Source organism: Astyanax mexicanus, chromosome 2, assembly GCF_023375975.1.
Source record: "Astyanax mexicanus isolate ESR-SI-001 chromosome 2, AstMex3_surface, whole genome shotgun sequence".
NCBI classification, from domain to species: Eukaryota; Metazoa; Chordata; class Actinopteri; order Characiformes; family Acestrorhamphidae; genus Astyanax; species Astyanax mexicanus.
Window position 1 is genome coordinate 24,634,863 of NC_064409.1, and position 21,891 is coordinate 24,656,753.

Here is a 21,891-nt window from a genome sequence, read left to right on the forward strand (position 1 = left end):
AATACAGGGCAATACACTCAAACACAGGGCACTACAGGCAAACATGGGGCAATACACTCAAACACAAGGCAACACAGGCAAACGCAGGGCACTACAGGTTAACATGGGGCAATACAGGCAAACACAGGGCAATACAGGCAAACACAGGGTAATACACTCAAACACAGGGCAATACAGGACAAACACAGGGCAATACAGGCAAACACAGGGTAATACACTCAAACACAGGGTAATGCAGGCAAACACAGGGTAATGCAGGCAAACACAGGGCAATACAGGAAAAACACAGGGTAATGTAGGCAAACACAGGGTAATACACTCAAACACAGGGTAATGCAGGCAAACAAAGGGCAAAACACTCAAACACAGGGTAATACAGGCAAACACAGGGCAAAACACTCAAACACAGGGTAATGCAGGCAAACACAGGGTAATGCAGGCAAACACAGGGCAATACAGGAAAAACACAGGGTAATGTAGGCAAACACAGGGTAATACACTCAAACACAGGGTAATGCAGGCAAACACAGGGCAATACAGGAAAAACACAAGGTAATGTAGGCAAACACAGGGTAATACACTCAAACACAGGGCAATACAGGACAAACACAGGGTAATGCAGGCAAACACAGGGTAATGCAGGCAAACACAGGGCAATACACTCAAACACAGGGCAATACACTCAAACACAGGGCAATACACTCAAACACAGGGTAATACAGGCAAACACAGGGCAGTACACTCAAACACAGGGTAATACAGGCAAACACAGGGTAATACAGGCAAACACAGGGTAATACATGCAGACACAGGGTAATGCAGGCAAACACAGGGCAATACAGGAAAAACACAGGGTAATGTAGGCAAACACAGGGTAATACACTCAAACACAGGGTAATGCAGGCAAACACAGGGCAATACAGGAAAACACAGGGTAATGTAGGCAAACACAGGGTAATACACTCAAACACAGGGTAATGCAGGCAAACACAGGGCAATACAGGAAAAACACAAGGTAATGTAGGCAAACACAGGGTAATACACTCAAACACAGGGCAATACAGGACAAACACAGGGTAATGCAGGCAAACACAGGGCAATACAGGCAAACACAGGGCAATACAGGACAAACACAGGGTAATACAGCCAAACACAGGGCAATACAAGCAAACACAGAAAAACAGAAGCAGTGTGGCTGGGGCCTTGTGTGATTTACCCCTGTGATATGGCACCTCGCCATGCAGAGATTGGACTCTGACCCAGAAGCAGTCTTCATCAGTGAGGATAGAGTGATGCTGCTGGATTGTGTAACATTGCGCCGATTTCCCCCAGCCTAAAATAAACTCACATAAACAGCCCAACAAATTCCCAGGCCAGGACTGATTACAGCAGCGGCCTGTCTGATGATTTATTATTTATAAACGCAGGAGCACTGCCAGTTCCACTACTACAGTTTTTTCCCATTGCTAAGACACTATAATGACACGAATAGCACATTTTTTTAAACTGACACACAGAGAGTATAACCTCTTCTCAAGTATCCAAAACTCTAAACACGTTTTCTGCTTTACACACATTTTACAATTCAGAATGGCACTTTTTAACTGCACTGAACACGATTCTCTACATAACACACAACAATCTGAGATAAAGTCACATGTTTGCCATGTCAAAACACTGCCATTCAATATGACAAAACATGAGCTAATTGGACAATATATGTGCCACCTGGCCAAACACCTCATTGGTTAATTGTTGGCACTTCAATCAGGAGGTAAGCACTATAAAAAGCCCACAGGTGAGCCTTTCTTTTATAACAACAATGGAAGCTGCTGCAGAGGGAAGAATGAGAGGTGGAGGAAGATTTAGAGGTAGGGGTAGAGCTGCTAGAGGAATTCAAGGCCAAAGAAGACAACTTTCAAATGAAATCAGAGCAACCTTAGTTGATCATGTCATCAACCATGGGCTGACAATGAGAGAAGCTGGACAGAGAGTTCAGCCCAACTTGAGCCGCTTTACGGTCGCCTCTGTCATCCGGACGTTTAGACTGGAGAACAGGTATGTAACCAAAATTTATTTCACATTATGTGGTACACCACATGTCTTAGTTGGGGGTATCAGTTGAGTGACACCTGTTTTTTTTTTGGCTACTATGGCTGATGTCATGCACTAATTGTACAAATTTCCTGATTATTTTCCTGTACTGTGTGTGGAAATACCTTTTAGGCAGCATTGTCCAAGCCCTGTATGTATATAGATTTTTTTTGTTTCTTTTTTCTAAAGGACTTAGAGAAGCCACCATGATGGAGGAAGGGGCCAAATGTTCACCGCGGTACAAGAAGCTGCCATAGTAAACTTGGTTAGGGCAAATAATGAAATCAGATTACGAGAAATTCAAAGCCACATCATCCAAGAAAACACAATATTCAGCAACATTCAACAAGTCAGTCTTTCTACATTGGCTCGCATTCTCAAGCAAAACCAAATCAGAATGAAACAATGGTGTCCTCCACCGCCATGCCAACCTTGGACCATACAACACAGCCCATATTCTCACATTTCTGGGTAGACTCCACAACATTCTCATACCAGAGCGAATGAATGACGCAGACCGTCACAGAAACAGGTACGTTGTAGTATGGGACAACGTGAGCTTTCATCGTGCAGTCACAGTCCAAAACTGGTTTGCTGACCACCCACCATTTCTCGTGCAATACCTCCCACCATACTCACCATTTCTGAACCCCATAGAAGAGTTCTTTTCAGCATGGCGGTGGAAGGTATATGACCGGCAGCCCTTTGTGCGCATGCCTCTTCTGCAGGCTATGGAAGAGGCATGTGATGAAATTGATGTGGGTGCAATTCAGGGATGGATAAGGCACTCAAGACGCTTCTTCCCTCAATGTCTGGCAAAGGACAATATTGCCTGTGATGTGGACGTGGCATTGTGGCCAGACCCAGCTGTACGGCAAGAAGCTGTCTAATTATTTTTCTTGCCTCTTTTTTCTATTTTTTTTTCTTGCAGATTTCTTTTGTATTTTTTTTTTCAGTTTATTGTTTTTTATGAGCATATTTTTGTTTGTTCCAATGTATTTCTGCTGCATTGCATTGACTTGTTTTACTGAACAATAAAATATTCGGCAGCATCTGTGTGTGTCTGCATATATTTCTGTGCATGTGAACAATCTGAAGAATTTTCTACAATTTGAACTGTTTTTGTATTATGGTTAAGCTTACTGAAGGTGACAGTGCTTTTCATTATACCCAGCAGTGTGTAGATGGTTAGACAAAAATCTGGTAACCTGAAGGAAGTGTGTCTTATTTGGTGCAAAAGTTTGATTTTGATAATGCTGTATTTAGTTTTGCTTGCAGTGCTTCATTTTGCAGGATATATAAGTTGTTTTGCAGTTTGAGTGTGTGGTTTCGTGAATTGTGTTAAATATTTGATAAAACAAGCCTAGTTTACAAAATTGTGTTTTAGCAATTGGAAAAAACTGTAATATACCTGCTGACCCACCGCTAACTGCTGCTACCACAAACTCTTTTATACAAGGTATTGTAGCATCTTTCATGCTGCGCAGGTTGCAGTATCAGTACCAGTCAAAAAGTTTGGACACACCTTCTCATTCACTGTTTTCTTTATTTCTTTATTTAATTTATTTTATTAAATGTATTAATATTAAAGACATAAAAACAATTAAGGGCATGGAATTTCGTAGTAAACAGTAAAAAAACTCTTGGACCTCCACAATCCCCTGACCTCAACCCTGTGAGGTGGGTGATATACAGTTAGGTCCATAAGTATTTGAACAGTGACACAAAGTTCATGATTTGGGCTCTGTATGCCACTAAACTGGACTTAAAATGAAATTTGCTATAATGAACCCCGCCTACACCATGCGGGGAGGGGAACTGTGATGATGATACTTGGGGTACAGTTCAGAACAGCTTGGGACGGTTCTCAAGCCAAATCCCCCCCGCAGCTAGGTAAGAGATTAAGATGAGGGTGGTGATGGGGTGGAGGCGGGTGCGAGGTCGAAAGTCACGTAGGTGAGGAGCACCTGGGAGGTATATATATAGGACCAGGGGGAGGAGCTAGGGAACTTGAGGCGTGGTTCATATCCCAAAACTCTGTTAATTCTTAACAACACTTTGCTATAATGAACCCCGCCTACACCATGCGGGGAGGGGAACTGTGATGATGATACTTGGGGTACAGTTCAGAACAGCTTGGGACGGTTCTCAAGCCAAATCCCCCCAAAAAGACGAAGTGTGAGGACCGGCAGCCGAATCTGAACTGAAAGTGAGGTAAGCGAAAGTGAGAGTCTGGGGTCTTCGGCAGAACTTCATAAGATCTTGAACGGCGATTCGGGTGGTTTGAGTGAAAAGTCTTAATAGTAGATGGCATGCAGAGTTAGCATCGTCCTCGTGATACGATTTGAAAACCAGTATAATGTTTGACTGAATGGGGAGTTCGACAGGTTTGTGGCCGGGTGAGTTATCTTCTCTTGACAAGGGAATGTGACAACCATGAAAAACTAAATCAACGTCTAGGGTATGACACTTGCTCCCAACTGGGTTGAAGGCCAATCGGCTGAGAATAGGGGTTGATCTCATGAAGTTTAAGGTGGACTGATTGTCCCTTTGGCCTGAAGTCTGTTCTTTACTTTGTCAGGTCCGTTCGCCCCTTCTGGGGCATACGCCCTCAACAAGATTTCGCCAGGCATCCCGATCCTGGGCCTTTGTCCTACTTGACTCCAGGTGTACCACATCCGCTTAAGTCCGCATCCAGATCCCTACGCGACATGTTTCTGGGCCTTCCTCTACTTCTTTCTCCCTGGGTTCCAGGTCAGTGCTTGGAGGCAGGCTTCCGAAGACTGAGTCCGATCCATCTCCAACACCTTTCTGGAACTCTTCTTCTTGTAGGAAGTTGGTTTGTTTCTACCACAGATCCTGATTGCTGATGATGTTTGGCCAGTGGATCTGGAGAATATTGTGCAGACATGAATTAATGAATGACTGCACTCTCTTCATTGTTGGCACTGTTGTCCTTCAAATTTCTGCTCCGTACAGCAGTACTGATTTGACAGAGTTAAACAGTCTGATCTTGTTTGAAGAGTTAGTTCCCTGGATTTCCACACTTCCACATTTCATTACGTGGGAACCAATAATGGGCCTGCAACTGATGATGGGTCCTGCATGATGTCGCGTGCAGCTTGGAAGACAGGATTGTTCTGAAATCAAAGAAGAGAAGCCTGAAGTAGAGAGAGTCCAGCTTAGTCCCCAAAAGAGCAACAGGCAGGACCGAAGGTCATCACAGCAGACAGGGGCGCCTGGACGAAGAACGCGGACGCTAGAGGGACTTCAACCAGCAGGCGGAGAGAAGTGACGACTGAAGAATTCAGCGCGTTAGTATGGCCGGGTGCAGGGGTCCGCCTCGCTTGCAGGGATTGAGGGAACAGAAAGAGAACTGAGGAAACAACAGAATCGAGGAATTAGAAAGGAGCCGTCGCGGAATGGATCGAGGGAACAGGGGAATGGATCGAGGGAACAGGGGAACTGGGGGACTCGGAAACGGAAACTGGGGGACTCGGAAACGGAAACTGGGGGACTCGGAAACGGAAACTGGGGGACTCGGAAACGGAAACTGGGGGACTCGTAAACGGAAACTGGGGGACTCGGAAACGGAAACTGGGGGACTCGGAAACGGAAACTGGGGGACTCGGAAACGGAAACTGGGGGACTCGGAAACGGAAACTGGGGGACTCGGAAACGGAAACTGGGGGACTCGGAAACGGAAACTGGGGGACTCGGAAACGGAAACTGGGGGACTCGGAAACTGGGGGACTCGGAAACTGGGGGACTCGGAAACTGGGGGACTCGGAAACTGGGGGACTCGGAAACTGGGGGACTCGGAAACTGGGGGACTCGGAAACTGGGGGACTCGGAAACTGGGGGACTCGGAAACTGGGGGACGAGGGAACGTAACGAGGGAACAGGGGAACGTAACGAGGGAACTAGGGAAGAGGGAACAGGGGAACGAGGGAACAGGGGAACGTAACGAGGGAACTAGGGAACGTAACGAGGGAACTAGGGAACGTAACGAGGGAACTAGGGAACGTAACGAGGGAACTAGGGAAGAGGGGAACGAGGGAACAGGGGAATAAGGGAACTAGGGAACCAAGGAACAAGGGGAACGAGGGAACCAGGGAACAGGGGAACGAAGGAACAGGGGAATGAGGGAACGGGGGAACGAGGGAACCAGGGAACAAGGGGAACCAGGGAACGAGGGAACTAGAACGGGGAAACGGAACGAAGGAACAGTGAAATAGACCAAGGGAAATGGTGAAAAGGATCGAGGGAACAATGAATAGAGTGAAATGATTAATTAAATAGAGGAAACAAATTGAATCGAACTGTAAAATAGATCGAGGGAATGATTAATAAATTGAGGGAACGGTGAATAAATAGAGGGAACACAATTAAACTAGCAGGGAAATGGATTGAGGGAATGATTAATAAATCGAGGGGACAATGAAGAGGGAACAATAAATAAAATCCAGTGATGAAATGGATTGAGGGAATGATAAATAAATCGAGGAAATGATTAATAAATTGAGGGAACGATGAGTAAATAGAGGGAACAACAACTTAAATCTAGCTGAGAAGCAGATCGAGGGAATGATTAGTAAATCGGGAAAGGTCAATAAATCGAGGGAGCGATGAATAAAAGAGGGAACAATAACTTAAATCTAACAGTAAAATAGATATAGGGAATGGTGAAATGGATTAAGGGAACAATTAAATAAATAGAGGGAACAGTAAATTACATAGAGGGAATAATACATAATGCTGAACAGGCAAACAGTTCGACGGAATGCTAGAGAGAACAATAATTAAATAGAGGGAACAATAAATTGATTGAACGAAGGAACAGTGAATTAATTATAGGGAACATTGAATGAATTAAGGGAACAATGAATAGAGAAAATAATAAAATAGAGGAAACCGATATAAATAGAGGGAACAATCGAGTAAATCGAGAACAATAGATCAAACTGAGGAAACCATGTATTAAGTCGAGATATTAGATCAGCCTCACCGGCAGGGAGGGAGGGAGGGAGGGTGGTCGCGCTGTCCGGGAACTGATTCGCTGTGTCGAGCAGAATAGCTGGCGCTGGTGCTGAGGCGTAGAATCAGCGAGTCAGGCAGGTTACGTTCTGGGCCGGGCATCAGACGAGCTGGATCGAGTAGTTTAGCTTGCGCTGAATCAAAAGATCCGGTGCTCCGAGCCGGGAACCGACTCGCTAGGTCGAGTAGCTTTAGCTTGCGCTGAATCAAAAGATCCGGTGCTCCGAGCCGGGAGCCGACTCGCTGGGTCGAGTAGCTTTAGCTTGCGCTGAATCAAAAGATCCGATGCCCCGAACCGGGAACCGACTCGCTGGGTCGAGTAGCTTTAGCTTGCGCTGAATCGAAAGATCCGATGCTCCGAACCGGGAACCGACTTGCTGGGTCGAGTAGCTTTAGCTTGCGCTGAATCGAAGATCCGATTCTCCGAACCGGGAACCGACTCGCTGCGTCGAGTAGCTTTAGCTTGCGCTGAATCGAAAGATCCGATGCTCCGAACCGGGAACTGACTCGCAGCTGTAGTTAGCGCCGGTGCTGAGGCGTGGAATCGGCGTGTCGAGTTGGGCAGGTAACGTGCTGGGCCGGGCGTCTGACGAGCTGGATCGAGTAGCTTTTAGCTTGCGCTGAATCAAAAGATCCGATGCTCCGAACCGGGAACTGACTCGTAGCTTTAGCTTGCGCCAGTGCTGAGGCGTGGAATCAGCGTGACGAGTCGGGCAGGCAACGTGCTGGGCAGGGTATCAGGTGAGCCGAGTCGAGGAGACCACGGAGCGCAGCCTGGAGTGAGATGAGAGCGGCAGAGGATGAGCGGTCAGAGAACAGCTCGAAATCCGAGGCAACCAGATCAAGGCCCAGGGCGGCAAGATCAGCAGGTGCTGTCGTGCGAGGTCGAAAGTCACGTAGGTGAGGAGCACCTGGGAGGTATATATATAGGACCAGGGGGAGGAGCTAGGGAACTTGAGGCGTGGTTCATATCCCAAAACTCTGTTAATTCTTAACAACACCAAAATGATGTAGCTGAAGTTTAAACTTTCATTATTATTTAAAGGGGTTGAACAAAAATATCCAATGAAGCTTTTAGGAATTACAACCATTTTTCTTCAAAGCCTCCTCATTCCAGCGGCTCAAAAGTATTTGGACAAATTATCTCAGTGCTTTTATAGGCTGTCTGAGCTATTTCCTCATTAGTCCATCATCAGTTAAGCTGGTAAAAGATCTGAAGATGGTTCAAGGTTTGGAATTTGCATTTGGAAGCTGTTGCTGTGAACCCATAACTTTTGGTTGAAGGTGCGCTCAATGGAAGTGAAACAGACCATCATTAAACTGAAAAAAATAAATCTATCACAGCGACAGAAGAAATGGTGCGCTCGGTAATTCAAAAGCCATGGATCTCCACAGAACACTCTCTCTCTCTCTCTCTCTCTCTCTCTCTCTCTCTCTGGCGTATGTCCTTAGACCCTCAGTTCTGTTGCTGCAAGCCAGTCCAGTGTTTCGTTGTCCAGGTCTATTAGACCTTGAGTGCCATTTGGTGGCCGGAATTTGGGGCAGGTAGTCATCACGTGTTCCAGAGTTTGTGATGGGTCCCCACATTCACAGTGGGCACTGTCTGTAAGACCCCACCTCTGCATCACTGCACCAAAGCGCCCTACTCCTGTTCTCAGGCGGTTTAGGGTTGTCCACTGCCTACGGGTAAGATGCTGGCCAGGTACATCCGTCGGATCTTTGATAAACTGATGCAGTGTAGATGGTCCTGCTGCCTTCCACTGGTCCTTCCATCTTGCCCTCACCCAGGAGGCCTTGGAGATGTCAACTGGTGTTGTGCAGAGCAGTTCCTGGGCATGTGTGGCAAAGGGGCGTCGGGACTTGAGGCGCATGCGCTGTGAAGACTTTGTGACGGTCTTGTGGAGGAGGTGGGATTCACTCATCTGTGCCTTCCGAGCTAGAACCAGCATGGCTGCTTCTCTTCTGAGCTCTGCTGGGGCAATACCAGCGAGGACAGGCAGTTGATAGGTTGGAGTGGCTCGTAGGCATCCAGAGATGGTCCGCAGGGCAGTGTTAAGGGCTGCATCCAGCTTCTTTACATGGGGGCTGCGGCACCAGACTGGGGCGCAGTACTCAGCGGTGGGGAAAACCAGGGCCTCAGTGGAGATGCGCAATGTCTTTGTGTCAGCTCCCCACGTAGTGCCAGCGAGACGCCGTATCAGTGCAGCACGGGCGGTGGTTTTTGCCTTGACGCAGTCCAGGTGTTGCTTAAAGGACAGTGTTCTGTCTAGCTTCACTCCGAGGTACATCGGGAGGATTCGGATTGTAGCTGCACATTATCAGCTGTGATGTTGATCTTGCGGGTTGCATCCTTGTTGTAGAGGTGGAACATTGTTGTGACAGTCTTATCGACACTGAGCTTGAGGCGCCAGTTCTTGAAGTAGGAGCACAAGATCTCCATGTCCTTGGAGAGGTCCTCCTCTACTGCTTCCCAGGATCGATTGCTGAATAAGATGGCCAGGTCATCTGCATAGCTGTACTTCCGGGATGTTGTTAAGGGGAGGTCATGGATGTAGATGTTAAACAGCATTGGGGCCAGCACTGAACCCTGTGGGACGCCGTTCCTGAGCCTTCTCATCCTACTGCTTTGGCCATTGCTGGTGTGTAGTCGGAAGCTGCGGTTGCTTAGCATCTCCATGATGAAGCTCACCATGTGCTTGTCTGGGATGGTATCCAGAAGCTTCATATGTAGCCCACGCAGCCAGACCGTGTCATATGCAGCTGTGAGGTCCAGGAAAACAGCACCAGCTTTCTCACCTGCCTGGAAGCTTTCCTCTATGTCGTGGCACAGGAGGGTCACCTGATCTGTTGTTGATCTGCCACTTCGGAAACCAGCTTGTTCTTTGGGCAACTGGGGGTCAATCACTGGGGTGAGGCGTGCCAGGATGAGACGCTCAAGAAGCTTGTAAGGAGCACACAGAAGTGAGATGGGCCGGTATCCCTTTGGGTCATCGCTTGGCTTGTTCGGTTTCGGGAGGGCTATCACCTTTGCACGACGCCAGATCTTGGGCAGCTTTAAGTACCGGAGGCATGCAGAGAGAAAGGAACAGAGCCAGTCAGTTGCTTTCTTGCCTTGGTGTTTTATGTACTCAGAATGGATGCCGTCTATGCCTGGTGCCTTGCCAGTCTTCAGGCATTGGATTACCAGTTCAAGTTCTTGCGTTGTGAAGTTGTTAGATAGGTTGGAATCGCATCCTGGGGCCCTAAGCAGCTCATGGACTCTTACTGATGTCTGTCGAGCGAAGTCCTTGTCTGCATTGGGGGAACGGCCATTACTCAACAGGAGTGACGCGATTGAGTTTGCAGTGATAGGACACTGTGCGGGAGTTGTTGACATACCAGTCAGCTTGTTCGAGATCTGCCACCCCCATGTCCCCTGTCCCAGCAGGGGACATAGGCCTTGCGCACACCGCGGGGGATGTTATTCTTGGCGGCAGCCAGCAGCATCTTACAGTACGAGTCATAGGCATCGTTTAAGTTGTTGGAACATGGGGGTAGTAGACTAGCAGCTGCTTTGCTGACTTGTTCGGTGAAGCCTGCCCAGTTTGCCTTCCGAAAGTTCCACCTCTTGACATCCTTTCCTTGCGTACCCTGGACCATAGATGGAATTGTGATGAGTGATGGTCGGTGGTGTGACCGGGGAAATATATCCAGGGTGCGTCTTACAGGAAGTGGCTGGATGTTGTTCCATTTCACAAATGCCAGGTCAGGATTGGTGGTACTGTTCCATCGGGCAGAATAGAATGTGCATGGCTCCTTTGGGTCATATAGAAGTGTTGCATCCACAGCTGAGGCCCAGTTTACCAGGACGTCACCATCACTGTTGGATTTGCTGTAACCCCAGTCTGTGTGGTGGCTATTGAAGTCACCAGCGTATACAGCAGGGGCTGGGGTATCTGGCAGGGATGATGGGACCAGTCTGCTGGTTGGTGGTTTGTAGATGTTGATGATTGTGGTATCATGCACTTTTGTTGATAGCCATTTTATCGCTGCACCCTCTGGAGATTGTCCGGCAGCTGACCAGGCCATGCCTTTGCAGACGAATGTTGCTATGCCATGGTGTTTGCTAGCAATATGACCAGCCAAGGTGTACCCAGGAACCTTCAGGATTTTCTTGTTTTCCACATGGGTCTCCTGCAGGGTGATCACAGTCACGTGGTTTTTAATGGCTATTTGCGCAAGGATGTCAACCTTGGCAGTGGTGAGACCTTCGATATTAAGCTGGAGCAGCGATAGCGCTGAGGCTTTGGTCTGTGGACGATGCGAAGACATTTGTTTCGCTTGAAGGGCATGCAACCTTGCAACTACTCTTCAGCTACTTGCGGGGGAGGCCACGTGGAGGCTGTCTTCTTCCCCCCCTCCACAGAACACCACAGTGGTGGATGATTACAAAATCCTTTCCATGGTGAAGAAAAAGCTGTATCTCAAGGTGGATATGTGTCTCAGTCTACCATAAAGAGAATACTTCATGAGAACAAATACAGAGGGTTCACTGTAAGGTACAAATCATTAACAGAAAAGTCAGATTACACTACACACAGAAGGATAAGTTCTGAAGTGTACAGGGATTTACTTCAGATTCAACCTGCATTTCACTCACTTCAGACAAAACTCAGGGCAGAAAGACCCACAAAACAGCAAAAACTAAAGACGTAGAACTGAAGACAGAACATAAAGGAGGAAACCCAGTGTTTGGTGACGTCAATGGGTTCCAGACTTAAGGAAGTCATCTTCACAAAGTATTAAAAAGGAACAATTTATTTATAGTGAAGTCCAATTACTTTTGATCCCCTGTAATGGGGAGACTTTGTAGAAATTGAAGGAGACTTCATATCATATTTTTGTTCATCCACTTGAATTAAACCTTGACAGTCTACACTTTAGTTGCATCTAATTTTTTTCATTTCAAATCCAGTGTGGTGGTTTGTAGAGCCCAAATCATAAAGACTGTGTCACTGTCCACCTATTTATGGGCCTAACTGTACTATATGAAATCAAAAATGATACATTCTGGGTTATTTCAATCAGTCAGTCAAATTTCAGATTTTTTAACAGGTTTAAAACTGTAGAAATATACTAAATATTTCTATACTGATGATTACTGTTAGAACTTTATAGGTGAAGGTGCTAAATGCTGAATGAGCTGCTGTGCTCAGAGAGCGAGTGTGTAATTCAGTGAGTGAGAGCTGAACATGCAGCTGTATTGACGTGGGCGGAGATTTCCCCTGTTCTACATTCTGTATTAGAGTGAGTAGATTTGATCCGCTTTTTGAGTGTGTGTGTGTGTGTGTGTGTGTGTGTGTGTGTGTGTGTGTGTGTGTGTGTGTGTGTGTGTGTGTGTGACCCAGCAGCTGAGGCTTTGAGGGACTGAGCAACGTCAATACGGTGGTTGATGTGTTCTGGCCTTCACTGAGGAAATTCCCTCTGCTGTGATGAGGTTCAATACTGACATCAGAGCGCAGTGATTGAGAGGAGAACAAGGCTCACAGGGTGCACTCAGGGTAATGATGGATCTGCTATGGAGCCTATACCGTTGTGTTTACTTCTTAGTCCTAACTGTCAATAAGTGCAAACTAACCTGTAAATGGAGCCTAAGAGCATTTTCATACGTAAAATCCAGACCAGGGTCTGCAGCAGGCTACACATGTGTTACATTGTGTTCTGTCCATTTAGTCCAGTTAGTTTTGGTTTCACACTGAAGTTTACTTTAATACATCCTGTCATCATTACCTACGTGGGCGGAGTCAAACCTGATTGGTATAATGTTTGGCCAGTGCCTGTTTTTATGACGATTTCTGCGTCCTTGCCAGAATCTGACTCCCTTTGAATACAGGTGTTACAATAAATACAAGAATCACCAGTGTAATCTGTTGTAGCCATACTGCTGCATGATGTGTCTGCACACAGAGTCCTATTTCGGCACAGCACTGCTTCTTTTTCTTCTTTTATTGAAGAAGGACCGGGTCCCCAGTATCAGCCAGAAAGCACTGTTATATAGGTATATCACTCTTATATAGGTACATTCACTCATTCAGCATCCAGGAGGGAAGCTCCTCGCATTTACCCTTGTAAGTAAAGAGTACTTTTGCCTAAAAATGCTGATTTTAGGGTTTTCTGTATGGAAACTCACACACAGACATCATAAGTTCATTTTCACTTTTCTCTTAGTCTCAAGTTGTTCACCAGCCTGCCTAATACTGTATAAGATCCCTCATGCCATGAAATCAGCTGCCCCGGGGGGTCTGAGCGTGTAATTATAGAACTACAAAGTGTCCTACATGATCAATAGATAATGGTTTGGAAACAAGGAAGTGGTCATAACGTTACTCTTGATGCTTGATTGGTAATGCATTTCTCACCAGACAGTAAATTGATAAATGTAATAAGTGTTATCTTGGTTTGTCCTGTGTCATCTAATCTATCTGTCTGTCTATCTATCTATATATGTTCCTTTAGGAAATTCCCGCTCACAGTATATTGTATATTGTCTGCATTGTTTATTATTATGTGTGTGACCTTATCTTCCTTATGGAGTCCAGCCACAGTGAAGGCTAATGCAAGATAAGGTCATCCACAGATAATAAATAATATGAACAATGTATTATCGGGATTGGGAGTGAGTGTGTTTCAATGTGTTTGTGTGTGTGTTTGTGTGTGTTTGTGTGTGTCTGTATTCCAATGGGATAATTTGAATCTACAGTGCTTGTTGCTTGGAGCGATCTGCATTATTCAGCAGTGTGTTACATGTGTGCAGTAATGGGGGAAGCACAGTGCCAGACTGGGACATGGACCAGTGGTCAATGGAGCAAAGGCCATTCATTTTTTGTTCATATGTTTTTTTTAGTCAGTTGATTCGTTAGTTGGTTCGTTGGTTGGTTGTGTATTTGGTTGTTTGTTTGGATTTTTAATTGGATGGTTGGTTGATTATAGTTGACCAGTTGGTTGGTTGTTTGTGTGAAAGCTTTGTTGGTTAATCGATTGGTTGCTTGTTGCTTAGTTGATGTTTGGATCTTTGGTTGGTTTGTTTGTTGGTTGGTTAGATGATTGGAACCATGGTTGGTTGATTGTTTGGATCGTTGGTTGGTTGTTTATTTGTTTGACTGGTTTGCTGGTTGGATGGTGGGCATGATGTTTCATTGGATGGTTTGATTGTGTGGTCTCTTGGATGGTAGGTTGCTTGGTTGGCTGTTTGGTTGGTGGTTGGTTAATTGGTTTGTTGGTTGTTTGCTTGGTTGTTCGTTTTAGTTGGGTGCAAACTAAAAATAAGGTGGTCTGTAACCTGAGACTCTGAGAGAGCAGAGAAATCTGCCGGAGGAGGAGAGGGGGCTTTTAAAGGAACACAGCACATATATCTTGTAACAAAAAATAAGAGAAAATCTGAAAAGTGCCTAAAGATTTTCCTGTTTTTTACCATATTTTAATCATTATATGTTCAATTGAATAATTTTAAGTCGACAACAAGATCTCCTTGTCAGTCATTATCTACTGCAGCCAATCATCTTAACAGATCCTTCAAAAAAGGCGGAAACTGCGGAGCAGCCAATCAGGTTATTATATCTTATTCAGGATAAGACAGTTGGTATCGGTATCGGTACTCGGTATCGGCTGATACCAGAAAAGCTGATATCGGTAAGGAAAAAGTGGTATCAGCGCATCCCTAAACTTAATAAACCTTTCATAAGACGGAATATCCACATTAGGGGTGTGCCATATCGTATCAAACGTGATAACATTGCCAAACATTTTGAGTATCGTGAATGATATTATACCCAGATATATCGTGCCATATCACCCACCCCTTATTATTACATCAGGGTACTACTTTTTTACTGTTTTTAGCAAAAGAAAAATTCACACTGTTCTCATTTACCATTATATATCTACTAGAGACATATTATATCTGTCCAGTATAATTTATTTTACTTTAATCATGGATATATGGAGAAATTTGTAGTGCATTATTAGTGTCATGACATTCTGGATCATTGACTTCTGTTACAAATCTGATAAAATATTTTTTTAAATATCTCAGTTAGCCATATCATATTGCATGCAAAAATAAAATTCGAAATCATTTTTCTAATTCAGTGTTTTGTCATATCGCCAAAAGTATCGTTATTGTGAAAATACCTTGAAATATTGTGATATTATTTTAAAGCCCACCACTAATCCACATGTTTTTGCACTCTCTGAATGTTTGCGGTTCTGAGAGATGTGAGGTTCTGCAGGCGTGAGGATCAGTACAGATGTGAGGTGGAGAGAGAATAGTGCTGAGATGGAGAGAACGGAAGAACGGGGGCATTAGGCTGGAAATGACAGAGCTGCAGTGAGAGAGTGAGTCTATATCTGCCCATCTGAAAGGACACTATAGAGAGTGGGAGGGGAGGGGCGTGATGGCTTGACTGGATGGACTGGTTATTACTGGTGGCTCTGGAGCATTCAACTGAATACAAATATTATCTGTTCCTCTCTGACCCAGACCTCCACACTTCAGTAAACACCATCCTTTTTTCATATGGACTCTGTAGGGTATATGTAATTAAATTGTATTATTGTGTTAGTTTGATAAAACAAGTGTAAAAGCTGTATCATTGTGTGTCATTCTGTCTCCATTCTCCACAATTTTTCTCTGCCGGTGACGGTGCTTGATGGAAAATGATGTTTGGTGGATAGCGTATTTGATCAGTGTTTTTTGTTTTCACCAATCGGCTTTCAGCTTGATCTGATTTTACTGTACATCTGCACTCCTGTACACTAACCACTTTACTAAATACCTATATATGCACATGTTTATTCAGTACTGTCATTATCTGCTTATCTATACCTGCATATCTTGCACTATGTTTTATTCATCATTGCACTGCCTTTTTATCTGTTCTATTACCCATGCCTCTTTTTATCTGATTCGAATGCATATTTTCAAAGATTTTCCGTTAATCATTCACAGTGATATGTGTACATTTTAGGTTTGTTGCATTAAGTGAGATATTTTTATGTATAGTTTACAGTCTATCAATCTGTCACTCACACATGATGAAGTGTTCTTTGCATTTTAGAATTAACCACATTAAAACATAGTGTAAGTCTCAACTCCAGCTGAGAAAACCGTTAATTCCTGTACAGAACCACACTGTGGAGCTCAGAGTGGAAACACGTCCCAAACATGCGGCTTATTCAGCACTAAAAATTGTATGATTCCTATACTATACTAAACTACTGTTGCTGCTGCTGCATTTCTGTGGAAGTTAAACGAGGATAATCTGTAGTGTTTGCTGGTTTGTGTGGTTAGTGGTGTTTGTTAGCTCTGCTGTGTTGCTGTGCTAATACAGTTGTGTGAAAAAGTGTTTGCCCTCTTCATGATTTTTTTTTGCATGTTTTCACTATTAAATGTTTCAGAACATCAAACAATTTAGGTATTACCCAAAGAAAACACAAGTAAACACAAACTGCAGTTTTAAAATAAAGGTTTTCATTATTAAGTTCAAACCTACATGGCCCTGAATAGAAAGAGTATTTCTCCTTCAGTTAAAACATAAAAAAATGTGGTTTATCACAAGTTCAATTTCTCTAACCAAATCCAGGCCTGATTACAGCGACACTTGTCCTTAATCAAGAAATCACTTAAATAGGACCTGCCTGACAAAGCAAAGAAGACTAAAAGTCATCAGTTTGACTTTTGGTCTTCAATATGGTGGAATTTCAACAATTCTGTAAAGAAGAGTCGACCAAATTTCCTCTACAGCTCTGTGAAAGACTTATTTATACTGCAAACGCTTGATTGCACTTGTTGCTGCTAAGGGCGGCCCAAACAGTTTAAAAAATAGTTTTTTTAAACAGGTTTGGATTTTTTTTTTCTTAAAAATAAAAACCTTCATTTGAAAACTTAATTTTGTGTTTACTTGTGCTGTCTTTGATTAATATTTACATTTGTTTGATAATCAAAAACATTTAAGAGTGACCAACATGCAAAAATATAAGAAACCATGAAGGGGCCAAACACTTTTTGATACCACTGTATATACTCACTGAATGTTCTGAAGAGTGGTATTTAGTCAAATGTCTTTGTATTTCTTTTCCTCCACAAGACATGTTAGTCCTACACATTCTACACAAATGAATGGCAGAAACGGTCCAAAACATTCCTGAACTAAACCTGCAGACCTGTACAACACAAGCTAGTAATAGGTGTCTGCATCCATCTAGATGGTATTTGGTAGGAAATTATGGTGTTTGATAGAGAATTATGTATTTTATTATTTATGTTGGTAATTAGGGATTTGAGCTGCACACCAAAAGTGTTGTGATATATTATTGTTGGTAGTGTGTATGCATCAGTAGCTGTAGATTAAAGCTGTAGTTGTACAGTGGGGGTGATGCTGTATCTACTGTGGTGAAGCTGCTGGTCTGTGGAACGTGTGATGTTCTGCTGGATGATCTGGATCTCCCCACAGAGCTTTTGTCTGTGCTTCATGCAGCGCTGACTCTGTGTGGTTTTCACAACAAACGCCAGAGCTATTGTATTCTCTTTTACTGTTTTCATCTGGAAATAGAGTAGAGTATCTGCCATTCCTCTGGATCGTGTTCTCGGGCGTGTTCTGCTGGTTTAGTGTTGTATTTATTGCAGTGGATGTGCACGTTTCTGTTTGTGGATTGTGTGGATTTTAGGTACTTTCAGAGCAATAGTGCACTACATACTGATTGATATTGCTTAAACTCTTTAAACATATGATATATGCAGATCCTTAAAAAGTCTAAAATTCTTTTATGTCGAAAAAATGCTTTATTTTTACTGAAAATGCTTAAATCCATCTCTCAAAGGTTGTAAAAATGCCACACAGATTGAATACTTACTTTTAGCTTGTACAGATGCTACTTTAGGTATGGGCTTAGATAACCCACATTTTGCACTGCAGTGGCTCAAAATATTGATTTAGCGATATATCATAGACTTTTTGTTTGCAATACATCATCAATACATGGAATTATATATGGATATTAATACTGAAATGTAAGCGCACTAAACTCCCTTAGACACGCCCCTAAATAAACTTACTAAAGTTGTTGCTTTATTACTTCACATGGTGACACTAATCAATTTAATAGGGTAAACCTTTGGTTGGTAAATTCATGGAAACTGACACCAATAAATCCATAATTCCTGGTATTTTGTTATTGTAAAAGTGATCTTAATTATTATTCTTTCCATACCAACAGATACCCTTAAAGAGTGATCACTCCCCTTAACACACTCCCTCTCACCCCAGCTCTTCCCTGACAGATTACAGCTCTCCACTGAGCTCATTATCCACTCAGCTTATATCTACAGATAATGTGACTTCTGACTACATCTTACTATAAATACTAAAGTTGCACTGAAATGAACTATTTTTACCAAACCAAATAAACTGCCAAGTACTTATTTTATGTAGGATTTCATTCATTTTGTTTTGTTTTCGTTAACTTTTCTTTTTTTTACATTTCAGCAGACAAAGCTGCAAAGCACAGTACATTAACCTCATGAGTGTTACTCAAGTCACATGTGTGTGAAAGTCTTTCGGTAAACAAACAAATACTTATGCCAAGTTAATTACTTTAACATTACTATTCTAGCCCTGTAAAGGTGATGAGTGGGATCAGTGATGCTGACCACTTAGTGTTTGTGAGTAGAGAGTAAAAATGAACTTAAACCTGCCCTTTGTTATCTCTCACTGGCTCTCTCCCTCACTCCCTGCATTGTATACAGCACAAGTGTATGCCTGCTACTGCCTCCGAAAAATAAAATCTACAATATAGCTTTGAATTATGTATTGTTCTGCGTAAATTGGTCTGTATTTCACTTTCACTTTATTGGCTTTTTTTGTATCATTTTGGCCAAAAAAAATCCCATTGCCAGTTATTCAGTTCATCTCTGTTCATTTTCATTTTATTTTTTGTATTTGTTTTATCATATTCTTGTGTTTATGTGTTTCAGTTGGAATGCTCATGTTGTATGTTTTGTTTCTTTTTGTTTTTTCTTCTTTTTGCATGCGCTGCTGCTGCAGATGGGATAGTATCTTGCCTGCTGTTCCAGGATGACGGCATTAAGAAAGGTTTTTTTGTGCATTGTCCTCTGAAATCCTTTTAACCCCCTTTTAAAATAACTGGTGGACTCCAGTTTGTGTCTGTTAAGGTTTTTAATGAACTGTACTGAATCCGTTGTTAATTTGAAGAGACAGTAGTGTAAACAACCTAAAAACAAAAGTCATAATACAGCGATAAATTGACAGTTGAACATAAAATTGTACAGATAAGCAGGGATTAGCTCGTGAACACCCACATCTGTATAAGTTGTGATGTGGTATCTTGTAGATAAGGTTGATTAGGCACTGTCCTGTGTGCTCATGGTAAGGCTAGGTGAATTATGGGAGTTGTATTGAGGTCCGACCATGGGTGTAGATTCAGTACGTTCCATTTCTAAAGTTAGGGTATTTAACATTCCTCTATCTTAATGTGAAGTGTGTACCGGGAATACACAATAGAAGGCTAATTACATCAATATTTAGTATTTTATCCTCCTTTTGCAGAAATAACAGACTAGTACTCAGTGAGAATGAGAGTCTGGCTTTTGGAGCATTCTTCTTTACAAAACATCTCCAGTTCAGTCAGGTTTTGGTTTGATGGTTTCTGAGCATCAACAGCCCACTTTAAATCACACCACAGATTTATAATAATATTCAGGACTGGGGACTGAGATGATCATTCCAGAACGTTGTACTTGTTCCTCTAAATGAATGCCTTAGTATATTTTGAGCAATGTTTAGTGTTTAGAGTCGGTGTCTTGTTAAAGTATCCAGCCCGACACAACTTCAACTTTCTCACTGATTCTTGAAGATTGTTCTCAAGAATCTGCAAATATTGACTGGAATTCATGTGATCCTCAACTTTAACATGATTTCCAGTATTTGCACTGATCACACAGCCCCACAGCATGATGGAACCACCACCATATTTTACTGTGGGGAGCTTTAAGTGTTTGTCTTGGAATGCTGTGTCCTTTTTTCACCATGCATACCGCCCTCCAGAAACTAACTCAGTGTTAGTTTCACCTTATTCCAAAATGAAGTCGGCTTCTCCAAATGTACTTTAGCATACCTCAAGCGACTCTGTTTGTGGCGTGTGCTCAGAAAAGTCTTCTTCTGCATTACTCTCCCATGCAGCCTCTCCTTGTGCAAAGTGCACTGAATAGGAAGGGACAAGGACACACAGTGAGAAAAGTATTAGCAGATTCAAAACAAAAAAAATGGCTAAATTGTGTCTTGTTTTAATTGTGCAATCATTGCATATGGAGTTTTTAACTCAATAGGTCAGAATTATTCTAGTGATAAAAATGGAATTCACACAATAATAATAGGTGATATTAGGTGGTTCTAATGCTGTGGCTGATTGGTGTACAGTGTCAGAAACCATATAAGCAAGTCTTAGATTATAATTAGATATTAATTAACATCTTCACACAGTTTGTTGGAGAGTCTGTAGTGATTTAGCCATGCGGTTTTCCATTAGCAATTCCGTTAGCACCATACTAATTGTTGGAGCATGTGCTGCTTCTGTTACCTGCTCATTGCATCAGCCTGTGGGAAACTATATAAATGTGTAAGCTTGTTTTTTTTTTAACTATCGCTTTTAACCTGGATGAACAGATGTATATAGTTCATGTCAGAGCGTTCAGGATGTAATTAGCCAGGGTTCGCCTCTGGCTAGCGTGTTATCCACTTAGCATGTGCTCTATATGTCTCCTCATCAATTATTCACTCTCCCTGACTTCCAACAGGCCGTCTTCTAGGAGCCGGCAGACAGAAATGATGGGACATTTTTTTCCCCCAGATTGTGCTGATTATGCTGGCTTTCAGATGGAAAAATATGGAATAATAGTGAAATTAAAAGCTCTCTCAATCCTTAAGAGAACTCGAGAAAAAACATTTCAGATGTGTAGCTGACAATTTAATTAGTTATCTCTATCTCTATCTTAAATCTGATTCTCATAGAAAAACAAAAGCTCTCAGAACGTCTTATCCAGATCACTTACTGTCACTGAAGTGCTGCAATTAATGGACATGATTTATTTTACAAATATATTGAGGCTCTTGTACTTCAAATACACCTTATAAGATGGATCAAGTAAGTTGTTAGAAATACAGTATAGATATTTGTATATTAATGCTGAAACATAGGTGCTCTAAACTCCCAAAAACTCACCCCACAATCTGACTTACTAAAGTTACTGCTATATTGCTCCACATAGTGGTGCTAATCAAATAAATAGGGTAAAACTGCATTGAAGAATAATGGTTGTTAAATTAATAATAATAATAATAAATTCTGTGAAGCTGGCACCAATAAATACATAATTCCTATTTTGTTTTTCATCCCCTTCAGTAACACAGATAGCATGTACGTGTGTAAGTATCATAGAAAATTTTCTTGTGATATGTATAAGGTATCACAGAATCACTGTGTTGTGATATCATTTTTATCACTGGCAATGTATCATTATATATCTAATCCGATGTATCTCAACGTATCTAATCTGACCTGTGCCCACCAGTTCAAAAAGCTTACTTTTTATTTTATGTAAATTCTGAATGTCCATCCCTTTAACTGATTGAGGTTTGTGTTAATACTGTATATACAGTACAGAAACGTTTGCATTTCACTTGAGTTCATGTTCTCTACCTCACTCCT

The 21,891-nt window shown here is 42.8% G+C and overlaps 1 protein-coding gene and 1 long non-coding RNA gene across 13 annotated transcripts in view; one reads left to right on the top strand and one right to left on the bottom strand.

The window, feature by feature from the left end:
- ppfia2 (PTPRF interacting protein alpha 2) overlaps window positions 1-21,891 on the top strand; it is a 227,859-nt gene that overhangs the window by 99,243 nt on the left and 106,725 nt on the right. Inside the window, exon 1 of one of the 12 annotated variants that reach the window (XM_049473907.1) lies at window positions 19,224-19,259. The exons of the other annotated variants lie outside the window; for them this stretch is intronic. Coding sequence (XP_049329864.1) covers window positions 19,242-19,259 — 18 coding nt within the window. The 5' untranslated portion in view covers window positions 19,224-19,241. Of the gene's footprint in view, window positions 1-19,223; window positions 19,260-21,891 lie in introns of those variants that run through there. 12 annotated transcript variants of the gene reach the window in all.
- Window positions 3,868-7,992, bottom strand: LOC111197411 (uncharacterized). The gene is made up of 2 exons (XR_007435935.1): window positions 7,103-7,992; window positions 3,868-5,470 (listed from the first exon to the last, which is right to left on the bottom strand). It is a non-coding gene; the product is annotated as an uncharacterized LOC111197411 (long non-coding RNA).